Genomic DNA, 15,047 nt, shown 5'->3' on the forward strand with positions numbered 1-15,047 from the left:
CCCGCCTATAACGAGCCCTACTACGTCATAACCGAGCCCCTCTCACCCTCCACGGCTATACCGCGCCACCCCCTCCCCCACACTTCCCGCCTGCTGCACCCACGTCATGGACACCCGGACACCGGGCCACCCCCTCCACCACCTTTCGCCTGTACCACCCACGTCGTGGACACCGGGACACCGGGCCACCCCTCCTTCCGCCTTCCATGTGCACCGCGCGACACCGTGGGCCCGCACCGTGCCGACCCCCGCTTAACCCCCCATCAGAGCCTCGACGCCGCGCTCTGTCGGTGGCGCGGCCTCGCTTATCGGACGCCGCCGTGACATTTCACCACCGCCGGTGGCGCCATCTATCCGCCGATTCTGTAAAGCGGTTTTTCGACGCATACATACACAAAAACATATACATATATTATGCATTAAAACACATACTAACGCAAAAAGCTATACATACATGTGTAAAAACATATACATTATGTACATAATGTACGAAAACATATACATATATGGTCAAAAACCTATACATACATGGGTAAAAACATATACATTATGTAAATAATGTGCGTAAACATATACATACATACTCAAAAACCTATACATACATGTGTAAAAACATATACATAATGTACATAATGTACGAAAACATATACATACATACTCAAAAACCTATACATACATGGGTAAAAACATATACATTATGTATATAATGTGCGTAAACATATACATACATAGTCAGAAACCTATACATACATGTGTAAAAACATATACATTATGTACATAATGTACGAATACATATACATATATGGTCAAAAACCTATACATACATGGATAAAAACATATACATTATGTATATAATGTGCGTAAACATATACATACATACTCAAAAACATATACATTATGTACACACATGTGTAAAAACATATACATATATAGTTAGCGGGATGTCAAGTCAGATATTAACGCGATTAAATTGTTAAATATAGTTTTATTCAATGAAAATGTATATACAGATATTATACAGATATATACAGTGTAATAATGAACATGACGAATATGACGACGTCATACGATTCCGATTTACATATACGGACTTGACTATTATCATAACGATCGTCACGATTGATATTGTTAAATTCATTTTTAACGTTCTCGATAAATTGTGCGCCTTTATATAACAGTACAAATACGCATTCGGGATTATGCACGCCGTGTTGCTGCCACACTTCGTCATTTTCCTCCCATTTTCCCAACAATAACCCGCAGTAATGACATTGTACCAAGTCGCCGGTACCGGTATAAGTGAAGCCGCATTCGGCCAGCGAATATTTATCTTGGCGCGACCGCGTTGGATGTGAATCGTATGTTTTCAGTCTCGATAAAAACGTTGTATACTCGGGATACTCGGGATTCGAGTTCTCGTGCACCAAACGCACTAGTGATCGGTAATCGGCCGAACGTTTTAATAAATTCATTTTAATACTTTGTAGAAAAATAATAAACCGATGATAATTCGTTTTAGCTGTCTGATCACGTATAAGGCACTTGCGGGCGGTGTAACGGTCTCACAGTAACTGCAGACGACGACTGATACTCGTATATGGTATTCGTTCGCGCGCGAAATAATAGTCACAAAAATAATATAAAATATTTGAATAAGGATAACTACTTACAAATATTCTATATTATAATATGTATTATTTTTATATAATATATAAAATAGCTTATTAAGCTTCGCATACATCCTATGGTAAAATGCCTAGACAGATATACCGTACAAGGGTCGGATGAAGTTTAAGCAAATATTATATGTTATAACAGGGATGGCCAACTCAAAGTTGCTATGGGGCCAATTTTTAGAAATTTAAAATATAGTGGGCCAGAGCATAGAAAGCAAAAAAAAAAATGTATACAATGTATACAATGTATAGCACATAATGTAGTGCTAAAATGTAGCGCGGGCCAGATAAAAAAGGCTCGCGGGCTGGATGTGGTCCGCGGGCCGCCAGTTGCCCACCACTGTGTTATAATATTATACTTTTCTAACTTCGTCGGTAAACGGGATGTATTGGTTTACACGATTGTGAATAACCAGACATTAGGTAGCCCCGTTAGTGAGGGAATTATTGTCTGCATATATTTCAAGACGGTTATCGGCCGCCAGAACCTCCGGACCTCTAACCAGTACCGCGATACATTGGACTCACACCGCGATGCCCTACCACCCCATACCGTATGCAGCTCGATTGACATGTATGTGAACGTCCACAATTCCCCGCCCCACCACCTCACCTCTCGTTGATGCCTCGATATTATTAGACCTGTGATACCTACACCACGCAACCCTGTATATTCTCCGTTCGTTGAGTGAGAGAGAGAGAGAGAGAGAAGAAATATATTACTACACCATATTATAATATTATAATATAATATAAAATAATGTACTCCACATATATTGATCGTCGAGCATAATAGAGGATGTAGCTAAACACCCTCAATGTACCCTCAATGTAGCTGTATTAGAAATACTGATAACAGTGTTCAGATGTTCAACCTCGACATTCTTTTCACTGACCGTAGGAAAAAGGTGTATGAGAACAGGACAAGTCACGCTGCCCTATTAAGAGGAAGCACGTTCTACACATTATAATATAATGTATACTAACGGTTTACAGCGTTATTCTGTGAAACTACTATCCATCTAGACCTAAATATATACATATATAATATATATATATATGTATAAACCCCTCGTACACCCCTAGAATGGATGCTGTATACAATCAACATACACACTGGACCTTAAAACTAATTCAGTCTGTTCCGCGACATCTACTACACAATATATATCTCCTTTCCGTCTTACACAGATTATTTCGAAGTGTTTAATAAAATGGATTTTGTATTAATGTTTTTCACATTTTTAACGTGCATACTGAACATTCGTGTGGAAATAAGGTACAATGTTTAGTATTATATTATCATAAAAAAATTATATTATATTAATTATAATTATATTATCTAGCAATTCTCATCACGAAGATGAGGATGAAGACAACGACCATCCCTTCCCCAATGAACGTATGGAAATTGGAAACGATTCCGACGGAGAAGAAGAAATTGAGTAATTATATTTATCATATTAGAATAAGTTTTCATAAATATGTTTATTTATTTATTTATTTTTAATAGTGAAGACAGACTATGGGACACGTTAAATTTGATGGAGGCCGACTTGGCCTACTACTCGCAGATAAATTGGGGAAATCGTCATACTATGGTGACCGAATTATGGGTTGAAATAATGAAGCATTTCGAATATTGGAATTTGGAACAGACAGTAGCACTGCTACTGTTCCGCGGTTCCAATTATATCGAGTACGTGGATTGTGATATTGAAGGTGATACAGGACAGATTTTAAAAGCGGAAAATGTTGTAAGTACTAAAATCGATATTTCTCTTATATTATTTAAAAAATAAATAAATAAATAAATAAATAAATGCTTAGGCGTACTTGGGTGCATCATCGACGTTGAGGGAGGTCGAAGACGTGGTGACGACGTATTCGCAGGCTGAAGTCTTACTTCAGCTTAAATTCGAATACGACTTATTGTCACGAGATGGAACTGAAATAGCGGAATTTCATAAAAAAATTGAAATGATAACCTTGGCGTGGGGAATGCCCATCAATGTATCGTATGATGTTATTAGTAAATTATTTAACCCTTAACACCTATATATTTTTTTATTATGTCACGGGTTTTATTACTCGTTCACATCACTAGAACCTTACATTCGTGACCGTCCTTTTAAAAAATAATTCGCAGAATAATATAATTTACGTTTCTGTATACATGACATTACAGTATAAACTCTAAGTCATAATATTATAATGGTGTAAGATTATTGTGTTTTTCACTAAAATAAGATGTATCTGGTCGTACATAAGCGAGTTATTTTGCGGTATCGCTTGGTTGCGCTCAGATCCACGGTCGAGCGTGGTCAATACAATACATCTTGACTAGTCATACGATGTACAAGACCGACACGCTTTAACCTTAATATATATAATATACAATATACAATATAATATGTATAATACTGGGACATAACGTAATACTTGCATTATTATTGTAATGACGTAGTACATTGTTCATGAATAATATTATCGACAAATATAATATAATTCTATTTTTATTTAAAAAGCAAAAATAAAGTTATAATAATTATTATTTTTACTTCATTTTTTATCTCTAACACGGTTAAATAATATTACTTCAGAAGAACATACATACAAAAAACATTTATAGTATCAAATAGTTGATCGTTTATTTCTAATAAACTGAGAGACACAGTTTATTCACAATATATTTTACAATTTATCTAGAAAACATTTATAGTATCAAATATTTGATCGTTTACTTCCAATAAACTGAGATCTGACCCTATAGTCTCATAGATTTTGCCTAGCTCTTGTTCTCCTATCCATATATTTGTAAACGACGTCCACAAACTTCACACGTTTTAAAATCTTTTAATAAATCTAACAACGTTCTTTTATCTTTTACTAACACATTATTCTTTTTATTACGAGAACTCAACTGCATTTTATTTATATTTTCACGGTTGAAAATTGTTCTACAACGAGAATTACTACTAATACAGAAGTATATATCTATAGGACTGTCATTAATCGAGGTTCCTGCCACGAGGTATTCTACATTTAAATAGCTGGTGAAAATGTAGTCTTTCTCTTTATTCAATATGTCTGCCATATTATTATACCTGAAGTGTAATATGTATACCATCTCGACATGTGTATAACAAAAATAATTGGCTCTTATTACATCAAATTCGCAAACTGTATTAGATATCCTTAAATCTATTAAAATAGGATTATATTTAATTTTTCTTATAATTCTATCATTCCAGGTAGTATAATTCTCCATACAACCAGTACCCTCAACCCAATGTATTTTTTCTTGTCCCAGTTTAATCAAAGTATAAATATAAAACCTTGTCATAATATCAGACTTAAAAATTTAGCAACGGTTCGGATACTCGACGTGTGCTCTTCGATGTAGGTAATACAAACATTAATAAAGATATAAATGATATTATCGAAATCATTTTATGTTGTCGAAAACAAAAATATTTTTCTCCGTGAATAAAAATGTTAATACTATGAACATGAATGATAGAGTTTAGGATGAGCGTTTATTTAAATCGCTTACTATGTACATATAATCGAATTTTTACATTACTCAGATGGTTTACAAATAATATTGTTCCCCCTCCTGTCGAACATGTCCAAGAGGTGATAAACCCCTACTAGCCATACAACAAGGTTGACCCGCTTCGACCCGAATATATACACAACATACATGTTATATGTATATAATATAATATATTATATGTGAATATCGATATTGATATCTAGATATATAGATGGTAAATGTAATGCATTACAATATAATATGTATTTAATATGTACTATCTGTTAGCGTGACACACACTATATGCTATTCATTTTACCTTGTATATATCAGAGTTGTACAAACTGTATGTCAAGTCTCCCATATGGAATATACAACATAAGTATAACATTTGACAATATTGTAATACTTATGTTATTATTATTATTATTATTATTATTATTTAGAAAGGTCAATTGTTGTTATAATAAGTGTATATTATATTATTTTATCTTGAAACGAATTTTATTATACAAATATTCGTGGCTGTGTATTTTAATTGTCTGCAAGGGTTCTACTAGACCTCGCCGGCGGTCGTGTATGCCATAATCCTCCTTTTAAATATAATTTTAGAGTAAATATAATTTCGACTCGTTATATACAATATTATATTCTCTAAATATCTGTATTCATATTATGGGTGTGAATATAGAGTTTTTTCACACAAATAAGACGCATTTGGCTGCACATAGAAGTGATGTGAGTCACGTTGGTACCATGCGTCGTGATGGTCCGACGCTCGGACATTGTCAAGACAATGCATAGCGATTAGCTGTAAGACGTACAGGAGTCGATCAAGGGTCCATATGCATATCAATCGGTGTATTACACACAAAATAGTCCACCGACCGTTTAAGACGTAGTCATTCGGTTCCTGTGCGTAAGGACCTCCGACACGCGTGTTTAGGTCAAAATAACTCGATATAACGCGCAAGAGCCGTCAACCCTTATTTCGTCTGTAATCTACACATGTGTCTCACATCAATCGGTGTACCCGTCAAATATTGTACACATCGAACGATGTTGACGGATGCGGACGTTGATAATAATTTTGGTCAGCTGACCATCCGCCATCGAATATTAAATCAGCCGTATTTTTTCGCTATCACAAAACAGTCCTCTCTGCTGTATAAAACCGCCTATCAACAAGTTCTAAATCTTGCAACATATAAATATTTGTGTGTGTGCGTGTATGTGTGTATTTATGTATATGTATACCTATATAATTTACATCTGGGTTCTACGTTCGCACGGTCTCACGGCCAACTCCACATTCCTTACAAATTCTTTTAAAAATAATTTGTAGAATAATATAATATACACGGAATTATTATATTTCACCCTTATATTATGGGTACGAATATCGAGTTTAGTCCGCACAAATAGCCACATCTGGCGACGGGCATAGACGGGGTAGGCCAGCCTACGTCGGTGACCCGACGGACACACATGGTCAAGACGACGCATTCCGGTATACCACGCGCAGGAGCCGCTCGAGAATCACCCTTTTTCACATGGTCATCTGTGTTCTCATGGCCTAGACAGCTACGGTTAGACGATTCGACGGTCGGGCGGACGCACATGGCCAAGACAGTGACCGTCGGACAATCCGACGGATGCACGTGGTTGAGACGTCACATTCCGGTATACATCGCGCAGGAGCCGCTCGAAGATAGACCTATCGACCTTTTTCACTCTAATTTACACATGTGTGTATATCAATCGGTCAATCGTTGTACCCGCTCAATATTGCGCACGCCGAACGGTATAGGTGGGGGTGGCCGTCGATGACGATAATTTTGGACACTTGACCGCTGGCCACTGAATATCAAATCAGACGTATATTTTCACCATCGCAAACCAGACCTCTTCGCCTAATATCGTCTATCAACAAGTTCTAAATCTTACAACATATCTGTTCTAATAAAGTGAGTTTTATTTAATAATAATAATTATTATTATATGCAGTCTTATTACTTCGAGCCTAATGCCTATAGTTTTTAAAATATCATTCGTTTATGTATTATACAAAATTAACAGGAATTATATTTTTCAGTTCTGAATTCATTCATCACATTCAACTCATTCACATCATTCAACACAATATTCAATTACGTCAAACCATCCCCAACTACAGGATCTACTAAAAATAAAAGTGAGTTAATTTAATTAATTTAAAAAATTATACAATTGTGTCAAACTCAATTTTTATTCAATATTAATAGACAATATTTTTGTTTTAGTTCAACTCGTCTCCGTAGTTCACCCGCAGACCACGTGTCACCTTAAAAATCTTCGCAGAATTTATCTCGACAACTTAAAGTGAGTCGATTTTTACTCTAATAAAATAATAATAAAAATATCTATTCACGCATAGCGGTATACACGTGTACACTGCGTTTAGTTAATTTAATTTTAATTTTTTTTTTTTTTTTTTACTGTCCTCAGCGTACTATAATGGCATTCCTCCAGTCCCTGAAGACTCAGGTAAACAGTGTAAACCTTTCAATCAGTGAACTCGCCAAGGACGTCTCGTACCCGGTCCGCACGATGAAAAATGTGGACACTAAGTTTGGGACCTCTGTGTCATGCGTTTTAATAGATGTTGCAAACACTCAGACAATAAATATTTTCCTGCCTAAAGCCATCAAAACGACAGACGAGGAAATTTCTGAATATAATCTTGGTAGTGTCCCCGGGGTAAGCCTCATATATCGAGGATTAAATAAGAGGAGCTTCATTATAGATTTTGAATGAATTATTTAATAGAGCTCTTCAATATATATATATATTATTATGCTCATCATTATTATTATTATTATTATTTGTAATAAAAATAATTACAAATATGTTGTTATTCTCATTTCATCTATATCCTATAATTTTAAGCCTCGTATAATATAATTATATACATTTCACAAGTTATATAATTATTCTGTCCGAGATGAGTCGGTTTTAAAAAAATATATTATTTAATAATTATTATAAGGTTAATCCTTATATACATTATTAACGAGTAGAATAATATAATCATTTTCATCGAAATAATATGTGATTTTTTTTTTAAATTATTCTAATATTATAAAAGGTCTCGATATAAGGTTTCGATATTTAATAGTCGATATTTTTATACTCATTCAGGAGACGTACAATTATATACATATAATACATATAATACATATAATACATATACATATATAATTATATACATTTAGCGTGTTGTATAATTATTCTCACAGAGATGGTTTTTTTTTTTAAATATTATATAAGGTTTATATTATTTAATAATAATATCAATATACGCATTTAGAAGACGTATAATAGAATTATTCTCACAGAGATGGTTTTTTTTTTTTTTTCATATGATATAAGGTTTATATTATTTAATAATGATATCAGTAAGCGTTTAATAAAAAATTATATGGATTACGGGAAAAAAAAATTCCAGAAACAAAATTTCAGTATATAATAATATTTTATCTAAATAACATTATAGAATTATAAATATAAATATCCAAGTTAAATTTCAACAACAATTTTTTTTTCCAATGAAGAGTTTCTTTAGGGGGACTGTTATCCCACCAATGTAAGTGACTCGAATGAAAAGACTGCGCATCGTCTGAAAATATGACACACGATTTAGTTTTTATTTTTTTTAAAAAACTATAAGTAGTAATTTTATTTATATATATTAAGACTCACTTAATATTTCTACGCTGTTGGAGAATTGACCGGATAGCAGGTGTTGCATAGGTGGCGGCGAGCCCGAGTCTGGTGATTTCCACGGAAATCTTTGTCCTGCATGTAACCCGAGCGGATAATTATTGACGTCGGGTTTTTCGACTGCGGCTACTTGTAACGTGTAATCGTGGAGATCGTATGATCTCGCGAATAAATCAGGTGACTAAAAATAAAATAAATTTTAATTTAAGTAGAGTGGTACTAAATGATAGTTGAAAAACTTACCACGCATCGATCCTTGCAGGGAACATAGTCGAAAAATGAACACTCCTCAGACTTATTAGGTAACATATTATTATTAATATATCGTTATTGAACGTTCGTAAATGTTTAACTTCAAACACTGACTGACTACACAACCGTCATAGCAGAGACCCGTGTGCGGGCATTTAAATCTTCAATCCGCGCCTTATCACAGAGCGAATGAGCGGGGGTTTTTAAATAATATAACCAAGACCGTGATATATGGCGGGTAAGTTAAGTCTGTGTAGATAAGAACGTCTTTTTTTTTTTTTTTTTGAAAAAGAATAGGCGCGGTATACAATATTTCTTTGAGGGGTAATGCATAGGTTATATATATTTTGTACCCTTTGCAGTGTACGTTGAAACACAGGGCGTGATCTTTCTAAAAGTGATACTAAAATAATAACAATTTAAAACATGGTATTATATACGAAACGTAGTTAATATAATTTTTTACAATCGTTCATACACATAATTTTATAAACATCGAGCGTATTTCTCGATTATACAATATATATATATACAGTTATTTTATAGAGTTATATAATATAATCATACATGTGATAATTTAACAATAATAATAAAAATAATAACAATAATAATAATAATAGTTTAGTAATTTATGCGGTGATGACCGTGTGCGTACGTGGAAATGTTATCGGGTAATACATGACGCTTATCGTCAGCCCTGTTTAAAACTAATTTCATAGTCCTAATCGTACGCAATTCGTGTTTAAACGACCGTATAGAGACATTTTCTCTATACGGTGTAAAAGGCATATAGCTATAACAGTGTGACGGGTGTGTGGTCGACGGTGAATTTGTTGCAGACGTTGAGGCGTTCCGATGAATTTGCGCGACAGCTTTCAGTGCGGAATCGCCTGCGATCATTTTCCCCATACTGGCGTCGAACTCATTGTCACACTCGTCGGATTCTGCATCGTCGTCCGCGTCGGCGAATAAGCACCGTTTATGTTCGGCGAAAGTGAGGTGATTTCTGATCACGTGCCCCATAACACCCTTCGCGCGAATGGTAATCTCCTCTTCCACGTCGTACGCATAAGACTTGGCGCGCAAAGCAACGAATTCGTAAACGGTCCTGGAACCACACTCGAATTTAAAACATCCGGGAATACGCTTCCGAGCAGCCGTATAACACATGTGGTCGTGTGGGAAATTCGAGGTGTCCATAAACCGCATCAAATTAGGATTTTTTATCAGGTCCACGAAGAAATCGTTCGTCGTCACGCGGTAGAATAGTGAATCTGAAACAAGTTATAATAATAATAATATATAAGAACCGCACGAGTCTACACGTGAGATTTACGATAGACGTACCGGTATCTGTGTATAGCAGCTCGATCTTATCGCCGTAATGTCGCTTCATGACATCGTAATGAAACCCGTACATTACAACTTTACTCAGTTCCAGTACGGTGAATCCTATGTATATGGGCTTACAGAAATCCACTTCCTTAGTATGTTGCGTGACAACCGAGAGATTTTCATTGTATGTCGTGCAGTACTTGAACGTCGGACGATTTATCAGCTTCCGCATTCTGACTGGACACGATACAAGCTCCAAATTAAATCGTAACCGCATATTTTCGAAAGTTTTCCCTGCATACATACATAATATAGTTATCATGAAGTAAGTTTGAACGGGTTAAAGCTCGAAAAAAAACTCGTACAATTTATAACAATAACATACCGTACACTGAATTATTTAAATCCTTGAAAAACTTTTCTTCGAATTTGTTTTTCGCCTGTTTGCGTAATTCGGTGTTGAGATTAATGTACGGGGCCAACCACGGAGATTGTCGGAACTCCAACACTCTGTACGTCTGAAAAGTATGATAATAAGTTATAAGATCCGTATACACATAGTAATAATAATAATATTATAATAATCACTTTTTCGACTACGACTCCATGAGCCATGGCCTGTTTTAAATTCATATAATGAACCACGTAGCGTTCTTTCCGCAGAAATGTGACCATCAACTTTCGGACAGTCGACCCGTGCGGGATGCTGGCGTGAGGCAAGAACGGCATATCGTTGTGGGCGTCGTGCAGATCCTGCGGGTATATTATATCCACCTCGTAAAATCTACCCACATCGTCCGTCGCACGCATCCACTCTAACTGAGCCAGCGCGACCTCTGGATTTCCCGCGTACCATACGAAATCCCCAATCGGCATATACTGACACATCGCGTACCCGTATAAATTGTTTGCTAAATAAATACGGTAAAACATGGATTAATATACGCGTACATGTAAATTCATATTTTATAATCACCATCTAAGTATATGAGCGACGTGTTGGGTTCTTCGGCATTGTATCCGGGCGTCTCGGGATTGTTGGCACGCGCGTGACGCTTGCTTGCCTGCACGAGCCCGCCACGCGTGCCTGACTCTAAAAATAGGATTTTCTCGAAATCGGTCAAAAGTTCAAGTTCGACTTTCGTAAGTTTCAACATACAGTCAAAACTGAATCCGGGTGACGTGTAGTAGTGCGCGGGGTCCAGGTGATATGTGGTCATGCATATATCTCTGAAATTTTCGAACACGTCAGCGCTTAACAACACGTCGACTCTAAGATATAAATCGCTATAAGCGCCGAGCGTCGTGCAACCGAAATGATTCCAAACTCGTATTGCGTGATCGTAGTCTTCGTCGCTAACGTGCATCTCCGTCAACGCGCTGTAGAATAGAAACTTATCCGGTAACGATGGTACTTGCAATTTATCCCACGAATCCGTATATTCGTACGGATAAACGCCTTTCCGCGTGACCAACGACATCTCCGACGGGGCGAACACTTTCGCGACTTCGCGAAACTTATCAAAGTTCGCGGAGGAGAGATTCTCTGCCAAGTGTGCCAAGCTCGACGCCATGAACCGACACGTGTCTACAAACCTGACGGAGAACGAGTTGTTTATATATTTCGAAAATGAAATATACTTTTCCTCGGTGTTCGCTATTACCGATATTCGGTTATTGTTGTCGTCGTCGTTCGCTAAATTTGTCACGATAAAATGTGCGTCGTAGTTGGACAGATTATGTAGGAAGCAAGGTACGAATTTTGGTGTTTTCAACTTAAGGTTGCACGTGTTACATAATGTTTTAAGAAACCGGCCCGACAAGTGGTCGTGGTGTGCAGTTTTACAGTTGTGTTCGCTAAACGCACAGCTGCACAAGTCACACATTGTCTGGGCTTCATGCACGCGGCAATCCTCAACACTCATAATAATCGGTACATTTACTTCCTTATATAATCTGGATATTTTATCGGCCACACCGAGCACATCGCGGACAAAGCGTTTGGCGACATCGTCCTCGGTCGCCGAACCTCGAAAAATGACCGGAGCTCGCGGTATGTCGAACTGGTCAAACAACTCTGTCGGGACACCCTCCGCCGCGACAACATGGTAGCCGTAGCTCATTGGATGGTGTTCGTGAATCGCCGCGGTATTCGTGCCTTGTTTTCGTCCCGTTTTCAGTAATAAGGCTTCGAAGTCGGCATACACTACGAATGGAACTCGCTCAGTCTTACACCACGCCTCGAATTTAAGCGTGTCCCCTTCTTTCGGCATAAGAGGCACAATGGGTTTGTGCGTACCGCACAACAATCGGTGATTCTCCAACGCCCGCTCACCGTGTAGTTTATATTTTAATGGGCGGTCCTCGAAACTGGTGAAACATCGCTTGCAGAAAAATAAGCGATGCTGGTGATTATTTTTTTGCGGGCTGGCAAGTCGCGAAAAATTAGAAATAAAAGCGTAATGATTATCTTCATCCTTTCCGGTAATCAGTAGCAGATCAAAATGATCCGCTTTTTCTTCGTCCGCGATGCGCAGCGGGTATGCGACAGATTGTGTGGACGACTTTTTATTGTTTTTATTTTTCTCACAATTCCTTATACCGTATACATTGACGCTCGTCCCGGGATTCGACTTTTCAAATACCTTTATCTCTGACACCGGAGTGGGGGTTGATAGTGCAGAAAAGTCGTATCGGTGTTCTTCCCTCGAATAATTCGCGCCTACTCGCGTGCGATCGCGAAGTACGTGTTTGGCTAGGATCGCCCACTTGAAACATTGTCGGTCGATATTTTGAGGGTTGACAACGGCCTCCCGATTCAGAATACTTTCCGGCAACGACAAGTACGACGAACCCCCCATAGGCGTATACTCGTACACACCCAAGAGCAGACCGTCGATACACGATAAGGCGAACCCGCTGTACTTCCCGGCGTAACAATCCTCTTCGGCCAAGAGTGTAGAGAAATCGCGATCGACCAAACCCTCGACGTTGCTGTGTGCATAGAGTTCTCGGGCTGAAGTTTTAAACGCACGATTTTGAGCTGAATTATGCAAGTTGGGTATGGCGTATGTAGCCTCTAGTTTCAAGTTGTATTTTATAGTGTTAATACATGTGTGTTCTCGTAATTTTGTGATTAGTTCGGCCTCTATCGAATTTAGGAACGCACGGTAACTGACTACATTATCGACGTTTTTCCTAAAATACCACACGATCGTACGATTGAGCGAAGACTCAATCTCGATGAAGCCTGACCGATTATTAGCTTTATTCATTCGCGCCATCTTCCTTTTGATATTTTTTCGAGTATTTTCCGTATGAGCCACAAATTCCCCGGATGGCGGTGGTGAAAGCGAAAGCGATAGTGCGGCGTTCGCGGGGGATCTTGCAACGGGTTGGGTAGCGATAGCCTGTGCGGGGGGTTCGGTAGAGATGTCCGGTATGCGGGTGGGCGTTGCGGTCTGTGGAGGGGTGGGTGTGTTCGTGTGCCGAGTCGAGATGACCGTCGGAGTCGGGACATCTGGCTGAGCGTGCGGGGTAGTAGAGGGGGGTGCCCAGTGTATTACCGATGCGCGACCTAACATATATTATTAATATTATTAATATTCATCGTTATTATTATTATTATAAATAAGATAAAAAAAATTATTTACCCATTGCACCGCCTACTCGTACAGCGTTGTGGAATTCGGGAGTGTTTTTAGCTATCACTATTTTAAAAATAATTTAATTAATAACCCCTAATTAGCAAAACGTTGTCGCCTGGTAAAACATCATATGTGTATTTTACGGAACGATATCGGATAATATTGAATGTACTTACTATGACGTTTTTGAACGTGGATGTTGAGTTTGTCTCGGCGAGTGAACGTCTTGAAGCATATCCCACACGAAATCATCGATCCATCGTGAGTTTTAGCGTGTCTGTTCAGACCGCACTTATGAGCGTACACTTTTCCACACATTGTACAATTAAACATTTTCGAGAATGATATACAAACAACGTTTTAAAATAATAATAAAATGTAGGCGAGAAGATGAATATACGCAAGGACGTGGAACGTGTTTAAACTCTGCGGACAGACTGATCTGTCAGGGCCGCTGTTATTTCGATTTAAGAAATAATCGGCCACTAAGATTGACCAGCGCTCTTCGGCATTATATGGGGGTATGTGTTTATATATATATAATTTATACACGAAATATGCGTACATAATGTATATGTTTTTACCCATGTATGTATAGGTTTTTGACCATATATGTATATGTTTTTACACATGTATGTATAGGTTTTTGAGTATGTATGTATATGTTTACGCACATTATATACATAATGTATATGTTTTTATCCATGTATGTATAGGTTTTTGACCATATATGTATATGTTTTCGTACATTATGTACATAATGTATATGTTTTTACACATGTATGTATAGGTTTTTGACCATATATGTATATGTTTTCGTACATTATATACATAATG

General features: G+C 37.4%; 4 protein-coding genes and 1 long non-coding RNA gene across 7 annotated transcripts in view; 3 read left to right on the forward strand and 2 right to left on the reverse strand.

The window, feature by feature from the left end:
- Positions 1–15,047, forward strand: part of LOC107173679 (limbic system-associated membrane protein-like) — a 209,983-nt gene that overhangs the window by 146,224 nt on the left and 48,712 nt on the right. The gene's annotated exons all lie outside the window — the stretch shown is intronic.
- On the forward strand, positions 2,458–4,100 carry LOC149057442 (uncharacterized). Its single transcript, XM_089222767.1, has 4 exons — positions 2,458–2,955; positions 3,023–3,121; positions 3,190–3,433; positions 3,507–4,100. Exons 1-4 carry the CDS (start codon positions 2,891–2,893, stop codon positions 3,726–3,728), a joined length of 630 nt encoding a protein of 209 aa, XP_089078893.1. The 5' UTR covers positions 2,458–2,890; the 3' UTR covers positions 3,729–4,100.
- On the forward strand, positions 5,933–8,044 carry LOC149057443 (uncharacterized). The gene is made up of 4 exons (XR_016190841.1): positions 5,933–7,181; positions 7,310–7,408; positions 7,497–7,575; positions 7,702–8,044. It is a non-coding gene; the product is annotated as an uncharacterized LOC149057443 (long non-coding RNA).
- LOC149057444 (uncharacterized) lies at positions 8,730–9,285 on the reverse strand. Its single transcript, XM_089222019.1, has 3 exons — positions 9,220–9,285; positions 8,956–9,157; positions 8,730–8,872 (listed from the first exon to the last, which is right to left on the reverse strand). The coding sequence occupies exons 1-3, from the start codon at positions 9,283–9,285 to the stop codon at positions 8,730–8,732; spliced, it is 411 nt and encodes a 136-aa protein (XP_089078145.1).
- LOC149057445 (uncharacterized) lies at positions 9,796–14,719 on the reverse strand. The gene is made up of 7 exons (XM_089222761.1): positions 14,387–14,719; positions 14,217–14,273; positions 11,540–14,140; positions 11,152–11,474; positions 10,949–11,081; positions 10,576–10,857; positions 9,796–10,502 (listed from the first exon to the last, which is right to left on the reverse strand). The coding sequence occupies exons 1-7, from the start codon at positions 14,541–14,543 to the stop codon at positions 9,850–9,852; spliced, it is 4,206 nt and encodes a 1,401-aa protein (XP_089078887.1). The 5' UTR covers positions 14,544–14,719; the 3' UTR covers positions 9,796–9,849.

The sequence above is a fragment of the Diuraphis noxia genome, unplaced genomic scaffold (genome assembly GCF_037042655.1).
Source record: "Diuraphis noxia isolate RWA-SAM2 unplaced genomic scaffold, SU_Dnox_SAM2 contig0003, whole genome shotgun sequence".
NCBI lineage: Eukaryota > Metazoa > Arthropoda > Insecta > Hemiptera > Aphididae > Diuraphis > Diuraphis noxia.

Bases quoted from the DNA above. Each gene is read 5' to 3' on its own strand.
- LOC149057444 (XM_089222019.1), bottom strand. From the start codon at position 9,285: ATGTTACCTAATAAGTCTGAGGAGTGTTCATTTTTCGACTATGTTCCC. The intron at 9,158-9,219 runs GTAAGTTTTTCA...TTTTATTTTTAG, and splicing joins CCTGCAAGGATCGATGCGTG to TCACCTGATTTATTCGCGAG. The intron at 8,873-8,955 runs GTGAGTCTTAAT...TCATATTTTCAG, and splicing joins CAACAGCGTAGAAATATTAA to ACGATGCGCAGTCTTTTCAT.
- LOC149057442 (XM_089222767.1), top strand. From the start codon at position 2,891: ATGGATTTTGTATTAATGTTTTTCACATTTTTAACGTGCATACTGAAC. The intron at 2,956-3,022 runs GTACAATGTTTA...TATATTATCTAG, and splicing joins AACATTCGTGTGGAAATAAG to CAATTCTCATCACGAAGATG. The intron at 3,434-3,506 runs GTAAGTACTAAA...ATAAATGCTTAG, and splicing joins TTTTAAAAGCGGAAAATGTT to GCGTACTTGGGTGCATCATC.
- LOC149057445 (XM_089222761.1), bottom strand. From the start codon at position 14,543: ATGTTTAATTGTACAATGTGTGGAAAAGTGTACGCTCATAAGTGCGGT. The intron at 14,141-14,216 runs GTAAATAATTTT...AATATATGTTAG, and splicing joins ACGAGTAGGCGGTGCAATGG to GTCGCGCATCGGTAATACAC. The intron at 10,503-10,575 runs GTACGTCTATCG...AACTTGTTTCAG, and splicing joins GCTGCTATACACAGATACCG to ATTCACTATTCTACCGCGTG.